The sequence below is a fragment of the Nycticebus coucang genome, chromosome 12, assembly GCF_027406575.1.
Source record: "Nycticebus coucang isolate mNycCou1 chromosome 12, mNycCou1.pri, whole genome shotgun sequence".
In the NCBI taxonomy this organism is placed as follows: Eukaryota; Metazoa; Chordata; class Mammalia; order Primates; family Lorisidae; genus Nycticebus; species Nycticebus coucang.
Genome location: NC_069791.1, coordinates 63938211 through 63955743, shown reverse-complemented (window position 1 = coordinate 63955743; position 17533 = coordinate 63938211). Strand labels below are relative to the sequence as shown.

The window sequence follows — 17533 nt, the reverse complement described above, 5'->3', positions numbered from 1 at the left end:
TTCGAGTGTAATACAAGCTCTTCCTTTTTTTTTATTTTCCTGTGGCTGGCTCTGAATCTGAGAACCCAAGATACAAGGTTAAGGAGGATAGTTTTCTAAATGTCACCGTTCAGAAATAGTTGCCTGTGCCTCTGAACAAGCCATTTCTCTTTCGACGTTAACTTGAAAAATAGGCATCAATTGCCTACTGTTTACCGATCGCGCCTCCTGCTCATCTTACTTGGCCTGTAATTAATCTTGGTGAGATGAAGGGGAGAGAAGCACTTTCCAAACTGTTAAGCGCCGCTCTCTGCCGGGCAATTCCTTTTTTCTTTCAGTTCAGTCCCAAGCTCCACCCTGGCAACTCCGGGAGAGCTCCTGGTTGGCCAGAAAGCGGTCACGAACTCTGCGCACGCGCACGGTCGCTCCGGCGCAAGCCACATCCGGTGCCAGACGGGAGGGCGGGATCCGGCCGCGCGGTTGCCATGGCAGCGGGGTAGCGGGCCTGGACGCTGGCAGGCGGGGAGGAGGCTGCGGGCTCCCTGGGCTGTCCGCGAAGTCCCACTCCTGGACCGCGGAGCCCGCAGCTCTGAAGGGTGGCTGGGCACCGCCGCCATCATGTCGTTGGGTACTGGGGAGCCGGCCTCGGAAACGGTAAGGACGGTCGGCCGGGCCTCCGCGCGGCCTCCTGTGATCTCCGTGCCCGCCGGCCCGGCCCGCTGGTTGGTCCGGGAGGCGGCCCGGGCTGGCGGACGGCGGGGGTGGCGGCCCGGGGACTGTGGCCCTGGGCGGCTGCGAGAGGGCAGCACTTTCCAAACTGTTAAGCGCGGACCCCTGCCGGGCATCTCTGAGGGCTCATCGCGGTAGCCGGCCTGGGGTGTGAGGACGGGAGTGTACAGCCCGCGGACGCCGAGTGATAGCTACTATTATTGTTACCGCATAAGAGCGGATTTCAGGCCCCCGCCCTGTGGGCGGCCTGGCTGGACGTCGGCCACAACTTGACGTGCGCCCCCAGCCACCTCTAGATCCTGCCCGCTTTGCAGAGGCCGCCGCTTCCAGGAAGCCCTCCCAGACACTGCGCTCTCGCCCCTCTGTGCCTGAGAGTCTGCAGCCGCGGCCCAACCGGGCATCGGAGTTTACTATGTAAGTGCCTCTCGGTGTCTCCGCTGGAGACATCCCGAACCGAGTCTGGGAGCCACGCAGCAGTCAGCTGGCCCCAAGCGATAAGAATGTCAGGGAGGAAGGCGCAGACTCTGGGAAACCTAGCCTGGTCAAAGAAGGCTTCCCAGGGGAGGTGATGCCCAATTTTACTCCCTGGGGTGAGGATGAACAACTGTCCTTCACTCCTCTGCCAAATAAATACTTACTAGGTGTTAAGAGATACAAACGTGAACAAGCAGCATTTCAGCGCCAGGAGAACTAGGCAATGAGCAGATAATTAAGACCATGTCCAAAAGTAAAAGTACTGTGCACCAAATAAGCTTTAACTTACTTTAAGCTTTACTTAAAGTAAGTAAGTACTGCTTTAAGCTGGGCACCAGGAACAGCCCTCCGAGTTGTTGACACTGCCCTGGATCTCAAAGACAAAGGTCTGGTAAAGATATGGGAGTACGGTACATCTGGTACCTCTGTACCAGAAATTATATCAGGTACCCAGAGATTCTGGGGTGGGAAGGTGGTGTATACTCAAGAGGCTGAAAGAAAGAAAGAGTGGATGGATGGGAGGGGAGAGGATGGAAGGCGAATGGATGGAGGGGAGAATGGGCCTGATTATGGAGAGCCTTGCAGCCCATGCAAGGAGTTTGGATTTTATTGAGGGTACAAGTGAAGCCTTTGGAAGGTTCCATGCCTGGAGAACTGTGCTTGCTTTGCTTGCTTTGTTAAGGTGAAAGAGAAGCGAGCCTAACTCCATTTTGATTTTCCTGACAATCAGTGGGAAGGCAAAGCAGGCCTGATTCTATTCTGTTGTTTTGTTACATTTTTTTTGCATTAAAAAAAACTGGTTCCACTGGACTGCCCCACCCATTACATGGTATTTTAAGTGTACCTAGTTAGAACTGTTAGAATTATTAGTATTGTGTAGAAAGTCACTAACTACCCTTGTGACAACAACTCTCATGACTATGTTAAGGTGGTCTTCATGCCATCTGTATATGATATGGAAATGTTAAAAGAGCAAGTTTGACTCCACTTTACTGTTTACTCCTTTTCTGTTATATTCAATTACCTTGGAAACTGGTTTCTCTTGTTTGCCCTCCCATTGTATAACTGTGAATGCATTCAACTAAAATTGTTAGTGATGTAAATTACTGAGTGCACCCATGATTATACCCCTGGTGATTATCGCTTTTTATGATCATGTTGTTTATGACCCTCACCTGTGAGTCCCCCTCCCTACACTACCTTAGAACATTGTAGATTGTGTACCTGTTTTGTAAAAATTACTAATTGCTCTTGTGATCATAGCATTGTGTAAACTGACTAAGCCACCTTACCCTCATGATTTCCCCTAACTGTTATGTTTGCTTGCCCCCTGGAAAAGTTTTGCCTTATAAAAGTCAGAGCCTCAGACAACTTGGGGCTGCGCTCAGAAGCCCCATATTGGGACACTGAGGCAGTCGCCAGCCGGCTCTTCAATAAAAGGACTCTTCTTTAATTCGACTTGTCTGATGGTGTGGTCTTTGAGAGACTCCTGAGCATAACAGCTTCTTGCTGAGACCCAGGGCGCAGCAGGGTTGCACAGAGTTCTGCCACAGTAGGGGCTTGGTACCCCTGGCCACTTTGGAGCAGCTAAGTTTCCTACTTGTTTTTTAAGGTGCCAAGTTATGTCTCATCTGGAGGGCCTGCCTGTCTACCTGGGTCGGCAGTGACTGCTTCTGCATCTTTAATCGGGATCAATTTATGCTGTGATTATAAAAATAATTCATGTCCATTATGGAAAATTTGGACAATTACCCATAATCTGGCCAGGTGCAGAAAATCACCTCTAACATTTTGCATATTTCCTTCTAATATTTTTCCAATGCATCTTTTTTAAAAGTTGAGATCATATTTATATTATTTTGTCACCTTTGTAATTTACTTTGTTAGTATTTCCATATCTACACATTTTTAAGAAGATGATTTTAAATATTCTAATTCTTTTTTTAATTTTTTGTCTAATTTTATTTTATCTATTCATTTCCCAGCTTAAAAGCTCTTTTAGGATTTTACTTTTTTGAGCTATTAGAAATAATGCTGCTATAAACATTCTAATATATATAATAAAAATTTAAGCACCTTCTACATGCCAGGCCCTGTACTATGCTCTAAGAACACAAAAACAATATAAGATCTGGTGCCTTGCTCTAGAAGAGAGTAGTAGAAGCTCTCTTAGTATCTAGGAAACTCTTAGCCTCTAGCTTGTGGATTTAATCCTTAACTTGTGGATTTTCTCCAGAGCTTGGATCTGTTCTCCTGAGCCAGAAAAGAACCTCTTGAGGGTTATGACTTTTGTCCAGTCCATCCATTTCCCTTAAGTCCCTAGGAATAGAGTTCCTCTGGCCTTGATCTTGACCCTTTACGAGTACCTCGTGTGTGCCAGGGAGCTCACCAGCCTTGGCTATGAGCAAGCCCAGCTGACCACAGTGCAGAACCACAGGGGTGAAGTGGAAACTGCATGATTGCTACTATGTGTGATTGCTTGTAATTTGAGAGCTAACTTTTGTAAAGGGGTTGACCGTTTCTAGAAAAGAAGAGAATACTAGATGCAGTGGCTCACGCCTGTAATCCTAGCACTCTGGGAGACTGAGGCAGGTCTGAGCTCACAGTGATTGCCTGAGTTCACAGTTTCGAGACCAGCCTGAGCAAGAGCAAGACCTCATCTCTAAAAATAGCCAGGCACTGTGGCTGGCACCTATAATCCCAGCTACTTGGGAGGCTGAGGCAGGAGGATTGCTTGAGCCCAAGACTTTGAGGTTGCTGTGAGTTATGATGCCACGGCACTCTACTGAGAGTGAGAAAGTGAGACTCTGTCAAAACGAAGGAAGGAAGGGAAGGAGGAAGGAAGAAAGGAGCATCTATTGAGCATGTACTATCTGTAAGGTTCTCTGGCAGGCACTTTACTAGTGACCAGTCACTACTACTACACTAGATCTCCTGTTCCTAACTCCTCTCTAATCTCACAACAGTGCTACAAGGGAACCCTCTTCAAATTGCATGCTCACAAGATGCCAAGAAGTCAGAGAAGGGAGAATAGCAAAGATCATAAGCCATATAGAGTTGAGACCAGATCTTTTGACTCCAATTCCCTGTCTACTCACCTCCCATTGTTTTAAATGTCCTCAGATGGGTGGCACCTGTGGCTCTAAGGAGTAGGGTGCTGACCCCATATACTGGAGGTGGCGGGTTCAAACCCAGCCCCAGCCAAAAAAACAAACAAACAAACAAACAAAAAAAAACCCAAAACAAAAAACATAATAAATGTCCTCAGATGTCTGTATTTTCTACTTTGTATAACTCCAACACATAGAATTTTCAGAATTCAAGGGATGAAGCTAAGATGTACTATGGGACCAGGTAGACAGAAGTGCTAGATTTTGCCCTCCTATGAAACCCTGTACTGCCATAAGGAGTTTTCCCTCTGAAAATTTAAAAAGCGTAGGAGACATTTGTCCATTTCATCTAAAAGAAATTGGGGTTTTCAAATTCATCTACATTTTTGTCTTTTATTTCATCCATTTATCTGTTTGATTAGAATTGGCTATTAGGAAGTGTCTAAACAGTTAGCAGAAAAGAATGAATAGGTTATATAAGCATTGGCTCATTCTCCGTAGCTAGACTCCTGTATCTTACCTTTTTTAAGGTTTTCTTCTCTCTGAATGTATAAACCTTTAACCGGTTTGACATTGTTTTGGTATAAGATGAAAAGTAAGCATCCAGCATTTTTTATCTAAGTGGCCAGCCAGTTGTCCTAACTCTGAGTAGATTAACTCATTTTTTAAAAATATCTTGTCTCTGCACATGTGACTCAAGCGGCTAAGGCGCCAGCCACATACACCTGAGCTGGCGGGTTCTAATCCAGCCCTGGCCTGCCAAACAACAATGATGGCTGCAACCAAAAAATAGCCGGGAGTTGTGGCAGGTACCTGTAGTCCCGGCTACTTGGGAGGCGGAGGCAGGAGAATCGCTTGAGCCCAGGTGTTCGAGATTGCTGTGAGCTGTGATGCCACAGCACTCTACCCAGGGTGACAGCTTGAAGCTGTGTCTCAAAAAAAAAACTTCATTGAGATATAATTCACATATTATAACATTTATTCACTTAATAATTATTAATTATTCACTTAATTATTAATTCACTGTAATAATTTTACTATATTCATAGAGTATCTTTTCATGTGCTAATTTGTCATTTGCATATCTTCTTTGGAAAAATGTCTATTCAGATCCTTTGCCCACTTTAAAAATTGAGTTGCCTTGGCTCGGCACCCATAGCACTGTGGTTACAGCACCAGCCACATGCACCGAACATGGTGGGTTCTAGCCCAGCCCATGTCTGCTAAACAGCAATGATAACTGCAACAAAAAAAAAAAATAGCCAGGCATTGTGGCAGGCACCTGTAGTCCCAGCTACTTGGGAGGCTGAGGCAAGAGAATTGCTTAAGCCCAAGAGTTTGAGGTTGCTATGAGCTGTGACGTCATGGCACTCTACTGAGGGCGACATAATGAAACTCTCTCTCTCAAAAAAAAATTGAGTTGCCAAGGCCTGGCACGGTGGCTCACCGTGTAATCCTAGCACTCTGGGAGGCAAAGTCAGGTGAATCACCTGAGCTTATGAGTTCTAGACCAGCCTAAGCAAGAGCCATACCCCATCTCAAAAAATAGCGGCAGGCACCTGTAGTCCCCATTACTCAGGAAGCTGAGGCAAGGGGATCACTTGAGCCCAAGACTTTGAGGTTGCTGTGAGCTGTGATGCCACAACATTCTACCGAGGGCAACAAAGTGAGACTGTGTCTCAAAAAAAAAAAAAAATCGAGTTGCATTTTTATTTTTGCATTTCAACCATTTTTATTAATTTTTTAAAATTTTCAGATTAATATAAGGGTACATACAATTAGGTTACATTGTTTGCGTTTCTTAGGTAAAGCCAAGTTGAAGTTGAGCCCTTCACCCAGGAGGTATGCGACATACCCCTACATTGTACCTGATAGGCGAGAGCTTACCACATGCTCTCCTCCTTCTTGAATTTGAATGTGTTTTTCTCTTGTGCGGGCATGTAATTGTTCATCTACTAGTTTCATATTAATATTGAATACATTGGATGCTTGCTTTTTCATTCCTGTGATGACTTTACTTAGGAGGATGTTCTCCAGATCCTTCCAGGTTAAATACAAAAGATATGAAGTCTCCATCTTTCTTTATGGCTGAATAGTAGTCCATGGTACACATATACCACAGTTTATCCATTCATGGGTTGATGGGTACTTGGGTTGTTTCCGTATATTCACAATTGTGAATTCAGCTGGTATAAACATTCTAGTACAAATGTACTTAGGGTAAAATGATTTCTTTTCTTCTGGGTAGATATCTAGTAATGGGATTATGGGATCAAATGGAAGGTCTATTTTTAGTCCTTTGCAGATTCTCCATACTTCTTTCTGAAAAGGCTGAAGTAGGCCTTTTTATTATTGAGTTGTAAAAGTTCTTTTTATATTCTTCCTATCAGTCCATTACAAGATACATGATTTGCAAATAATTTACTTTTTTTAGTGGTTTAGTATCATTCACAACACAAAAGTTTTTAATTATGATACAGTTTAATTCACCTATACTTTCTTTTGTGCATGTGCTTTTAGAGCCACATCTAAGAAACCATTACGTGATCCAATGTCACAAGAGATTTATCTGTGTTCTTCTAAGATTTTTATAGTTTTAGCTCTTACGTTTGGGCCATTGGCCCATTTTGTGTTATTTGAGTTATTTTTTGTGTATGATGTAGGCAAGCAGTTCAGCTTCTTTTGCATGTGGATATCCATTTGTTTCAGCACAATTTATTATAAAGGCTATTTTTCTTCCTTTTTAAAAATCAGTTGACCACAAGTGTAAGAGTTTAATTTTAGACTCATTTTTATTCTATTGATCTATCTGCCTATCCTAATGCCAGTACCTCACTACCTTGATTATTATAACTTTGTAATCATTTGGAAATATAAATGTGAATTCTGGAACTTTTCTTTTTTGAGATTCTTTTAGCTATTCTGGGTCTCTTGCATTTCCATATAAATTTTATCAACAGCTTATCAATTTTTGAAGGCAATTGGAATTTAATAGGGAAAATGTGGAATCTGTGAATCAATTTAGGGAGTATTGCTGTCTTACCAAAATATTAAGTCTAACAGACCATGAACATGGGATTGCTTTCTATTTTTGGAGCTCTTTGATTTCTTTCAACAGTGTTTTGTATTTTTTAGTGTATGAAGCCTGCACTTTTGTTAAATTTATTCTTGAGTACTTTATCCTTTTGATGTTGTTATAAATGGAATTTGTTATATTTCATTCTATATTGTTCATTGCTACTGTGTGCTGTATACAATAGTAATTGATATTTTGCATGATCTCATATCCTGCAAACTTGCTGAACTCATTTATTAGTTTTAATAGTTTTTTAGGCTGAATGTGATGACTCACCACTGTAATCCTAGCACACTGGGAGGCTGAGGCAGGTGGATTGCTTGAGCTCCAGCCTGAGCAAGAGCAGATCCTGTCTCTACTAAAAATAGAAAAATGAGCCTGGCATAGTGGCACATGCCTATAGTCTCAGCTACTTAGGAGGCTGAGCTAAGAGAATTGCTCAAGCCCAAGAGTTTGCAGTTGCTGTGAGCTATGATGATGCCATAGTACTCTACCTAGGGTGACAAAGTGAGACTGTCTCAAAAAAAAAAAAATAGTTTTTAGTAGATTCCTTATGATTTTCTAGGTATAAGATCATGTCGTCTATGACTAGAGGTAGTTTTATATCTTCCTTTCCAATCTGAATGTCTTTATTTATTTGTCTTATATTAATAGAGAACCTCCAGTATAATTTGAATTGAAGTGATGAGAAAGGACATCTTTCTTTGTCTCATTTCTAACATTAGAAGGAAAATGGACACTCTTTCTCTATTAAGTGTTGCACTAGATTTTTATAGATGCCACTTATTCAGCAGAGGAAATATTCTGTTAAGATGCTCTCTAGTGGATTTTTCATTTTAGTATTATGTTTTTCAACTCCAGAATTTCCCATTTGGTTCTCTTTTATAATTTTTATCTCTGTTAATACTCTTTCTTTGAAGGCAGTTGTTGTCATTTCTGCCTTTTATTCTTTAGACATGGTCTCTTTTAGTTCTTTGTAATCTTTATAATGGCTGTTTTGAAGTCGGTATCTGCTAAGTTCAACATTTGGGCCCCTTCAGAAGTAGTTCCCATTGCCTGCTTTGTTTCCCTTATGTATTGGTCACATTTTTCAGTTTCTTATATGCTTGATAACTAGTTTTGGTTGAAAACTAGACACCAGATAATATATTGTAGCAACTTTAGACATTGATCCCTCCTGTCCAGGGAGTTGACATTGTTTGCTTGGTTGTTCATTTGTTTATTGATTTGGCTAAGCTAACTCCATGAAGTCTGTCTCCCTGCATTGTGAAGCCTCTGATTGCCTACTCTAATTTTTTCTTGTTTTATCTTTTAGTGTAAAGGGTCACTCTCAGATCATTATAAGCCACTAGTTGATCAATGGTTGTGTTAAAGCCCCTTAGCCAGTTAGATTTTTGTCCTTTACTGTTGGATGTGTATGTGGCTTGGAGGCTGGTATCACAATTCAGGAATTTAAGTTTTTCCCTCACAGTTCAACCAGGGACTAGGAACTTGAGCTTTTACTCTTCAGTCTCTCTTAAGAGAGCATCCTTGGACATGTACACTGTCTTTCAAACTTCCAGGGAAGTGTATAATTTTATTTTTAATCCTGACTTCTTAGCAGCTACTCTTGGGTCAGAGTAGTTGTTATTCAGCCAGTTTGTGGTCAGAGGTTATGCTAACACCTTCAGTACAGGAGGGGATTACAACCTTTGGTTGATCTGTGCAGGGCTTGGGGAATGCTTCTGAGTCTGCCCCACATATTCCACCTGAGTGTGTGCTTGCTCATAGGCAGCCTCCCTGCCCCTTGAGGTTAGATATGCCCAGGAAGGCTTTTCTGGGCTCTGTTAAACTCTGATTGTTCTCCTAGCTGTCTGCTACTGACTATCATTTTTAACTGGATTTTGTAGATTTTCTTGAATAAATGTTTCTCTATTGCATTATGCCCTTAGGTCAGTTTCTAGAAACTTCAAATGAATATTTACAATTTTCTCTGTTAAATGATTGTTTGTTTGTTTCCCCTTTTGTATGCTTTTTCTGAATAAATAAATGGTTGTTGAGGAAAGTGTTCTCCAATCTCCTTACCCCACCATTCTGGAAATCAAATTAATTTATTCCTTCACTACTTTTATCATATACTAAAGTTCCATTTGTTTCTAGATCTCTTTCTGGACACAAAGTCTTTTTTTCCTCAATGTCTTAATGAGTTTATATATTTTATTTACTTTTTAAAAATGTTTTTTAATACTCTTTTGTTATTGTTGTTGTTGCAGTTTGGCTGGGCTGGGTTCAAACCTGCCACCCTTGGTATATGGGGCCAATGCCCTACTCCCTGAGCCACAGGCGCTGCCCCATAGTTTATATATTTTATATATATATATATGTATGTATGTTTGATTATTTTAAAAATACGGTAGGAGAATGTATCCTCTTTGGGCAGATGAGGAGGCTGAAATTCAGAGGGCATTGTCAACAGCACAGAACTGGAATGGAGCCTACTTGCTGATTCAGGTCTTCAAGAATTCTCACACAGCTGCCTGCCAGCCAGCCAGTGACCCTGACACAGAAGGAGTGACTTTAGTATGGAAGTGTGTGGCAGCCTCAGTACTTGAAGAAGGTAGAATGAAACGGTCGGGCGGCGCCTGTGGCTCAAAAGGAGTGGGGCACCGGTCCCATATGCTGGAGGTGGCAGGTTCAAACCCAGCCCCGGCCAAAAAAAAAGAAAAAAAAAAAAGGAACGGTCATGAATGGTGGTTTGTTTGAATACTGCTCACATCTCATTCTGCTGACTGAAGGGGTGGGTCTTTAGACCAGTCTGTGACTTCAGATACTGTATTTCATTTCTTCAGTTCATTATGACTGACCGGCTGAAAAGTAGCATGCATACTTTGAAGGGGGCTTAGTAAAGGAGAAAACAATGGTTTGTTTTTTTATCTACAGTGGTTATGGATGAGATCACTATGTTATGTTATCTCATTCCTTTGGTGAATTTCTGGTCATTCAGAAAGTCTTGCAAGATTTTATTCAGACCAAGTAATAAGGACAAGTATTTATAAAGAAAGTTGTTGCTATTTTTCTAGGATTTTCAGCAGGTTTATGTCCAATACCAGCTAAAATACAGGTTATTGAATTGGCTTTCCTGATCCTCTACTTAACATATATGTATATGTTATATATATATGATTCCCTACCTGCTTTTCTAATTTTGTACATCATTTTAATGTACTTTGTTAAAGGAAAATGTCTCTTCATAATTGTGATATGCTTATTTATACCTTAAAATGTCACCTGTTTAATGACATCAAGTTTATGCCAGTGACTGATTTTTCTTTCTTTCTTTTTTCTTTTTTTCTTCTTCTTCTTCTTTTTCTTTTTTTTTTTGTTAATTTTAGATTGATGAACTACTGTCTTCTAAGCGACTTATTTTTTTAAAGGTTCTGTTCATTTGGAGTGTACTGTCTTCCTTTTCCCCCTGTACATCTCACTGTATTTTTAACCTAGCCTCTCTGTGTTTGAGAATCCCATTTAAGGGTTCCAGATTGTGACAGTCTCTCCCTATCCATGTTATAGTGCACCCCATGTATTTTTAATAAAATTTAAAACTGCTAGCAGAATTATTGCTTAATGTACTTTTAACCTTGTAGAAAATATGTCTGCTTTTCAGAATGTAATAAAGTCCCATTATAATACTGTGTGGATTCAACTGTACCAGGGACAGATGACTGAAATGCAATTATTTCTACCACCCACCTGGAGCATTATTAGTTCATAATAGGGCCATTCAGCCCTGTCAGTATCAACATTATAAATCAACCATACAATATGCTGAAATGAGTTAGACATTTTTTTGCTATCACTCTTTTAGGATTTAAATATGAGTAAATGATTTAACACAGAAACATCCTTCTCTTTGTAAAGTTACCTTTTCTCCTTCTTATCCTAGTACTGACAGTGGATAGTGAAACTTTTACTCCCTTTAAAAGTGCAAATGTCTTCTCATAATGCACATGTTAGTAAGTGTTTGTTTAAAAATGACTTTGATTTGTTCGTATGGAGAGTCACAGATTCATTGTGCTTTGATGTGAAAGGAATAAGAGAACATTTAAACAATGTGAAGAATGAAATACTTTTATCAGGAACTTTTTAAAAATCAAGACTACATAGCAATTGTGCAGAAATAGTGTTGCTAGTTTCGGGATATGGAACAGGTAGTGTTTGTGTTTTCCCCCCTACCTGTTTTTCTTTTTCTTTTCTTTTTTGTCTTTATGCAATATGAATTTCTTTTTCCCCTACCTGTTCTTTCTGATGAGACTGTACAAATGCCATAGCCCAGCTAGAAATGCACTGAGTTTACTTTGCGTTGTATTTATTGGCTTTCTGTTTTAGCAGCCGTGGGCGGGCTATTGTCACTTTTGTAAATCTGACTGTTGGATATCAAGCAGGTGCCTTAAAGTTACAGTGTTTGCATCTCTTCTTCCAGGGAGATGACAGTTTATCTGCAATCACCTTTGACTCTGACTTTGAGACGGTGAGTGCCATCAGGAGTTGGCATTTTATCCCAGTAGTTGTTCTTTTGCCCTTCAAGAGGCTACTTAGGCATGTAAATAGGTTATTCTCCACATATCTTGTGTTCAGACCTGGAATATAAATTCAGACTGCTACTTGGTGATTGAAAAGTCTCCCTCAGTTGGGTGGCGCCTGTGGCTCAAGGAGTAGGGCGCTGGTCCCATATGTTGGAGGTGGCGGGTTCAAACCTAGCCCTGGCCAAAAAAAGAAAAGTCTCCCTCAGTTGTATTTAAATAAATGTAATTTTCAAACTTTTATGTAGAAATTAATCCTGAGTAGGGTTCATTTGAGACAGATACTAGTCTCTATCCTGTATCTGGGTTTGCCCTGCACCTGCCCACCCCCCCATCCTGACATGGAAGGAAAGAAAACAAGGTGATGTGATTGGAAGCAGCTGGTGAGTAAAAACTTCCTTGACAGCTCTGCCCTCAAGCTAAGCCACAGGTTGGCCAGCTTGGCCTGACAGCGTGGAAGGGAGAGCAAAGGGAGAATGGGCCAGAGGCATTAGGTCCAGTTGTCCAGTGGCATGCTGCAGCCCCCAGCCTGGCCTCTCTGGGTTGTTTTGGCAAGCTGTGCTGGGGAGAAAATAAAGCCTGCTCACTGCTCTAGTAGTAATTGAGCCAAAGAATCTCAACTCACTGAGGACACAAGTCTAGGAAAACCATAGCCCATCAGCTTGGAGAGAACCCAGCAAATCTCATTCCACCTTAGTATTGTGGAATCAAGTGGGGACTCCTGGGTCCATTGTCTCCAGAGAGGGGCCTCTGTCTGCAAAGTTGAGAATTTTCCCTCCATATGACTGAGGACATGGGCCTGAGATACTCATTGGAGGAGAAGTGATCCAAACCAAGACCCCAGGTAGAATTCGGCCTGCCTGGAACATAGAGTCCATTGTTTCTGCTAGAGGGTAAACTGGCCATGATACCATTACCTTCTCAGCTAGTGCTAAGCAAATAAGGAAATTAACATTTAGAGAGGTTGCGTCATTTTCCCCAGGCCACAGAGCTGCAGGTTGAGCATCCCTAATCCAAAAACCTGAAATTCAAAATTGGAAGCTTTTTGAGCACCAACATGATAACCACAAGTAGTAAATTTCACAGATAAAAGCTTAAGACAGGGCGGCGCCTGTGGCTCAGTGGGTAGAGCGCTGGCCCCATATGCCAAGGGTTGTGGGTTCGAGCCCGGCCCCAGCCAAACTGCAGCAAAAAATAGCTGTGTGTGTGGCAGGTACTTGTAGTCCCAGCCACTTGAGAGGCTGAGGCAGGAGAATCGCCTGAGCCCAGGAGTTGGAGGTTGCTGTAAGCTGTCACGCCAAGGCACTCTATCGAGGGTGATAGAGCAAGACTCTGTATCAAAAATAAAATAAACAAAACTTAAGACAAACCTTGTTTTATGCAAAAAATTATTTAAAATTTTATATATAAAATTATCTTCAGACTATGTGTATAAGGTATATATAAAACATAAATGAATTTTGTATTTAAACTTGGGTACCATCCCCAAGAATATGTATATGCAAATATTCCAAAATCTAAAACACTTCTGGTCCCAAACTTTTTGGATAAGGGATACTTAACCTGTACTAAGTAGTAGAACCAAATTTGTTTCCAATTCTGCATTTAGCATCATGGTTGTCATGGGAGACTGTCTTGAAGATAGGGTCTTCCTTCCCTGGACTTTCCTTCTTTAGTGGGATTTGCAGTTGACTTATTTGCAAGGGTTTCATATTGCCAAATCCACAGGAGAGGTCAAAGGCAGGCACCAGTGTTCCAGAGACGGCTATGAGGTCAGTTTGGGTGGGAAATGATACTCCGTGATGTGGGATCTTCAGTCTGAATATTAAGAACCCTAGGCCCATTGGTTTTCTGTGGTTAGAACTCCCAGTTCCACAGGCTCTCGCTCAGCCTCAGCAGGGATGAGTGCAGCTCCTGGGGCACATCCTTAGCTAAATTAATTTCCCCTCTTGTGGCTTTCACACTCTCTCCAACCCATTCTGAACACAGCCCATTCTGAACACCCATTGTCTCATGATTGGGACCACTTTTATAGCTTTAGAAAGCTCGACATGCTTTACATCATTTCTCCTTTCTTTCAGAAAACAAAAAGGAAAAGTTTCCACAAACCTCCACCCACATCACCAAGTAAGTATGACCAGGCCTCCTTGCCCCTCAAATTTCCACATTTTAACTCTGGGGTGTTTTTAAAAAGCTGTCCTTTTCTGGTGTCCTGGAAGAATGATGTAGCATGTTTCTTTCTTTGTATAGTTGGGATAATTGAGACTGGACACTCCAGCCAGGTGGTCCTTTTTGTATCAGGATCTTGGGAATACATACTGCTGGAATCCCTGCCTGTCCTAAGCCATGAGCCAGTTCTTGGGCTGGAGCTCCTGGGCAGGCCTTTATAGACTCTCAGAGACCAGACCACTGCTTTGTGGCCTTTGTTTTCTCTTCTCTTGCTTTCTCTAATTGCTTAACTCTTCAGACTGCTACTGAGGTCAAAAATTGTTTTTTATCTAGTATTTATTCCCTAAGAATCAAAGCCGCCCTTCTGGGCCTTGTACAGAGGCAGTGTAGATGGTAGACATTCTAAGACAGATGGAAAGTTCCATTTTTTTTTTCCTTTTGGGATTTCCCTGGGCTCATTTTGCTGCCAGTATTCTCTTCTTCCTTGTCCTCATCAGGAGGAGGGCAGCTCTGTCCCCTTCCTCAGCAGCAGCCAAGAAGGCAGCTACTCAGCCAGGAGAATGTTGCCAAGATGGGGTCAGTCCAACTGGCTACAAGGCTTCCGGTTTCATCTCTCGCTCTGACACTGCTCTAGTGCATGGGGATCTGTGTGCTAATCTGACACTTACGGTTAACACACTGTAAATCCTAGACTGATTTCCTTTTGCTACCCAAAACCTGTGGCTTTTCCTATCTCCATCATCTGTATATGTGTGCTGTATTTCATACATGTTTATCATATATTTCAAATGTATTGAGTCTTATGTGTAACATACTAAAAAAATACACGTAAACTTTCATACTCGTCCAAGGAAAATGTAATTAGAAAGGTAAACATCTGCAAAGAAAAGAGTATATGTTATATGTTACAAATAAATATAAACATTAGAAAGAAATTTGGATTTTTGATGTTTTTCCATGGGGATAATTGAGAATCAATTAAAAGTACTGTGTTTTTGTTTTAAAACTTTTCATTTTAGAATCATTTGTGTAAGTCCTTTTTAGCTTGAAGGTAAGTAAGGTAAATATCCATCTTATTCTTACTGAAAGTCAAGCATTTTAAGTGTTGAAAACAGTAATAATCAAATTATTTTTATTTTTCTCTCTTGAGTGTCAGAGCCCTGAGGCAGGGTAGGCATCTGCTGTCCCTGAAGCCAGCCCAATGTTTGCCTCTGCCTCAGGCACCCTGGAGCCTCTGCAGCAGGACCCACTTAGCCTGCAGGGTGCCACATCTCATTTGCCCCCTCATTCTTGGAATTCATTACGCAGGACAAGTTTTTCTGTCTGGATTTCAAGTACCCTGAGAGAAGGGACCACAACAAATGGTTTTCTTGAATGCCTCATTTCATTTGCATGTCTGCTTGTAGTTTACAAGATGTTCTGAGGCTTTCTACCTGCCAGCCTCTTTGTTGAGAGGCAAGGCAGACAGCAATGTTTCCCTTCTTTTACAGTTTGTTATTTTTCAGAGGTATCAGATACCAATATATTCCCACCATCCTGTTTTCTTTCTTTCTTTTTTTTTTTTTTTTTGGAGACAGTCTCAATTTATCACCCTCCTTAGAGCGCTATGGAGTCACAGCTCACAGCAACCTCTAACTCTTGGGCTTAAGTGATTCTTTTGCCTCAGCCTCCCAAGTAGCTGGGATTACAGGCACCCACCACAACGCCTGGCTATTTTTGTTGTAGTTGGGCATTGCTGTTTTTGCTGACCGGGGCCAGGTTCTAACCCACCACCCTCGGTATATGGCGCCAGCGCCCTACCCACTGAGCCACAGGTGCCACCCCACCATCCTGTTTTCATCCTTTCTTCTTCTATCCCAGCTTTTATCCTGAGGACTCCTCACTGTTCATTGATAAATCTACATATTTAGGAGGGAAATGTAATTTGTGTGGCTTTCTGACTATTAATTTGCTTTTGTAAAAGATAATTTGGTTTGGAAGGCTTTCAGAATATCTCATTGGTGGGGTACTGTGGTCCAGGGTAACTGAAAATGTGAGTTCTAATGTATCTTTATTCCCTCATTCAAGTTATAATGGGAATTTTTCCACAAATAGTGAAACCATGGAAAAAACTTAGATATTTAAAAATTTTATACAAATTAAATTTTCTGGAGCTTCTCTAGACACAAATTTCCTTGCAATTTAAGATACATAAGAATATTTTGGCCAGGCATAGTGGTATATGTCTATAGTCCTGGCACTTTGGGAGGCCAAAGTGGGAGGATTGCTTGATCCCAGGAGTTTGAGGCTACAGTGAGCCTGGGCAACTGAGTAAGACCCTGTCTCTAAAAACAGAAAGAAAAAAAATGTTTTATGAATACCTTAATTTTTGCTTAAGATTATATTTTCTATAATTAAACATGTGAAATCCTAGATAAATAATTGTAAAGTGTTTCCCTCATTTCAATGACAAATTCAAGAATGCCCTAAAAAAGTATGATTTTTCATATTTGTTTTAGATATTTTATAGATTGAGGTCAAATTTTGCAGTTACTAAGCAAGATAAAAAAGTATTTACAGTGTTAATTATAAAAGATACAAAATTATATTTTTTATTGTGATTGTGAAAAATATGTATGTATCTGAAAAGAATTAGATGGGTAATTATTTGTTGGTAGAGTTATAATACTGTTAGAATTATTCACTTTTTTTTTTTTTTTCTTTTTTGTAGAGACAGAGTCTCGCTTTATAGCCCTTGGTAGAGTGCCGTGGCCTCACACAGCTCACAGCAACCTCCAACTCCTGGGCTTAAGCGATTCTCTTGGCTCAGCCTCCCGAGTAGCTGGGACTACAGGCGCCCGCCACAACGCCCGGCTATTTTTTTTTGGTTGCAGTTTGGCCGGGGCCGGGTTTGAACCCACCACCCTCAGTATATGGGGCCGGCGCCCTACGACTGAGCCACAGGCGCCACCCAGAATTATTCACATTTTTAATTTGAATTTCCCATTATATTCTTTATAATAAAAGGTAAAGAGAAATATACGTAAAATAACTGAATTTTTTATTTCTGCTAGAATGTTTTAGTCTGAAGCCATCACACCCTTATGAATATTTTGTTTTACCGTTTTTGTCTTTCTGAAGCATATAATGTTGAGAGTCTTTGATGACTTGTAAGTCTAAAACCATGCATTGGCTTTTTAGAGTCACCTTATCACTCTAAGCCAAGAAAAGTGGCATCCTGGAGATCCCTCAGGACAGCAGGGAACATGCCTCTGGGTGGGAGAGTGTCTCTAACCCCACAGAAACTGTGGCTGGGAACTTCAAAGCCAGGTATGTGATCACCCCAGGGGAGGCCCTTCCTGCTTGAGAGAGGAGTAATTACGGGAGTAGGGGTGATTTGAGATAGCTTTTTAATATGTTTGAATTACATTTTATTTAATTTCCTCAAAGACATTGTG

General features: G+C 41.3%; 1 protein-coding gene across 17 annotated transcripts in view; it reads left to right on the top strand.

Annotated features, from left to right (window-relative positions):
- Positions 1–453: 453 nt before the first annotated feature.
- The window catches only part of IQCE (IQ motif containing E), an 80867-nt gene continuing 63787 nt past the window's right edge, over positions 454–17533 (top strand). For 15 of the 17 annotated variants that reach the window (XM_053555743.1, XM_053555741.1, XM_053555746.1 and 12 more), the window contains exons 1-4: positions 454–633; positions 11828–11875; positions 14009–14054; positions 17277–17405. In XM_053555743.1, coding sequence (XP_053411718.1) covers positions 598–633; positions 11828–11875; positions 14009–14054; positions 17277–17405 — 259 coding nt within the window. In that variant the 5' untranslated portion in view covers positions 454–597. Of the gene's footprint in view, positions 634–11827; positions 11876–14008; positions 14055–17276; positions 17406–17533 lie in introns of those variants that run through there. The other 2 variants (XM_053555744.1, XM_053555752.1) reach the window with 2 other exon arrangements.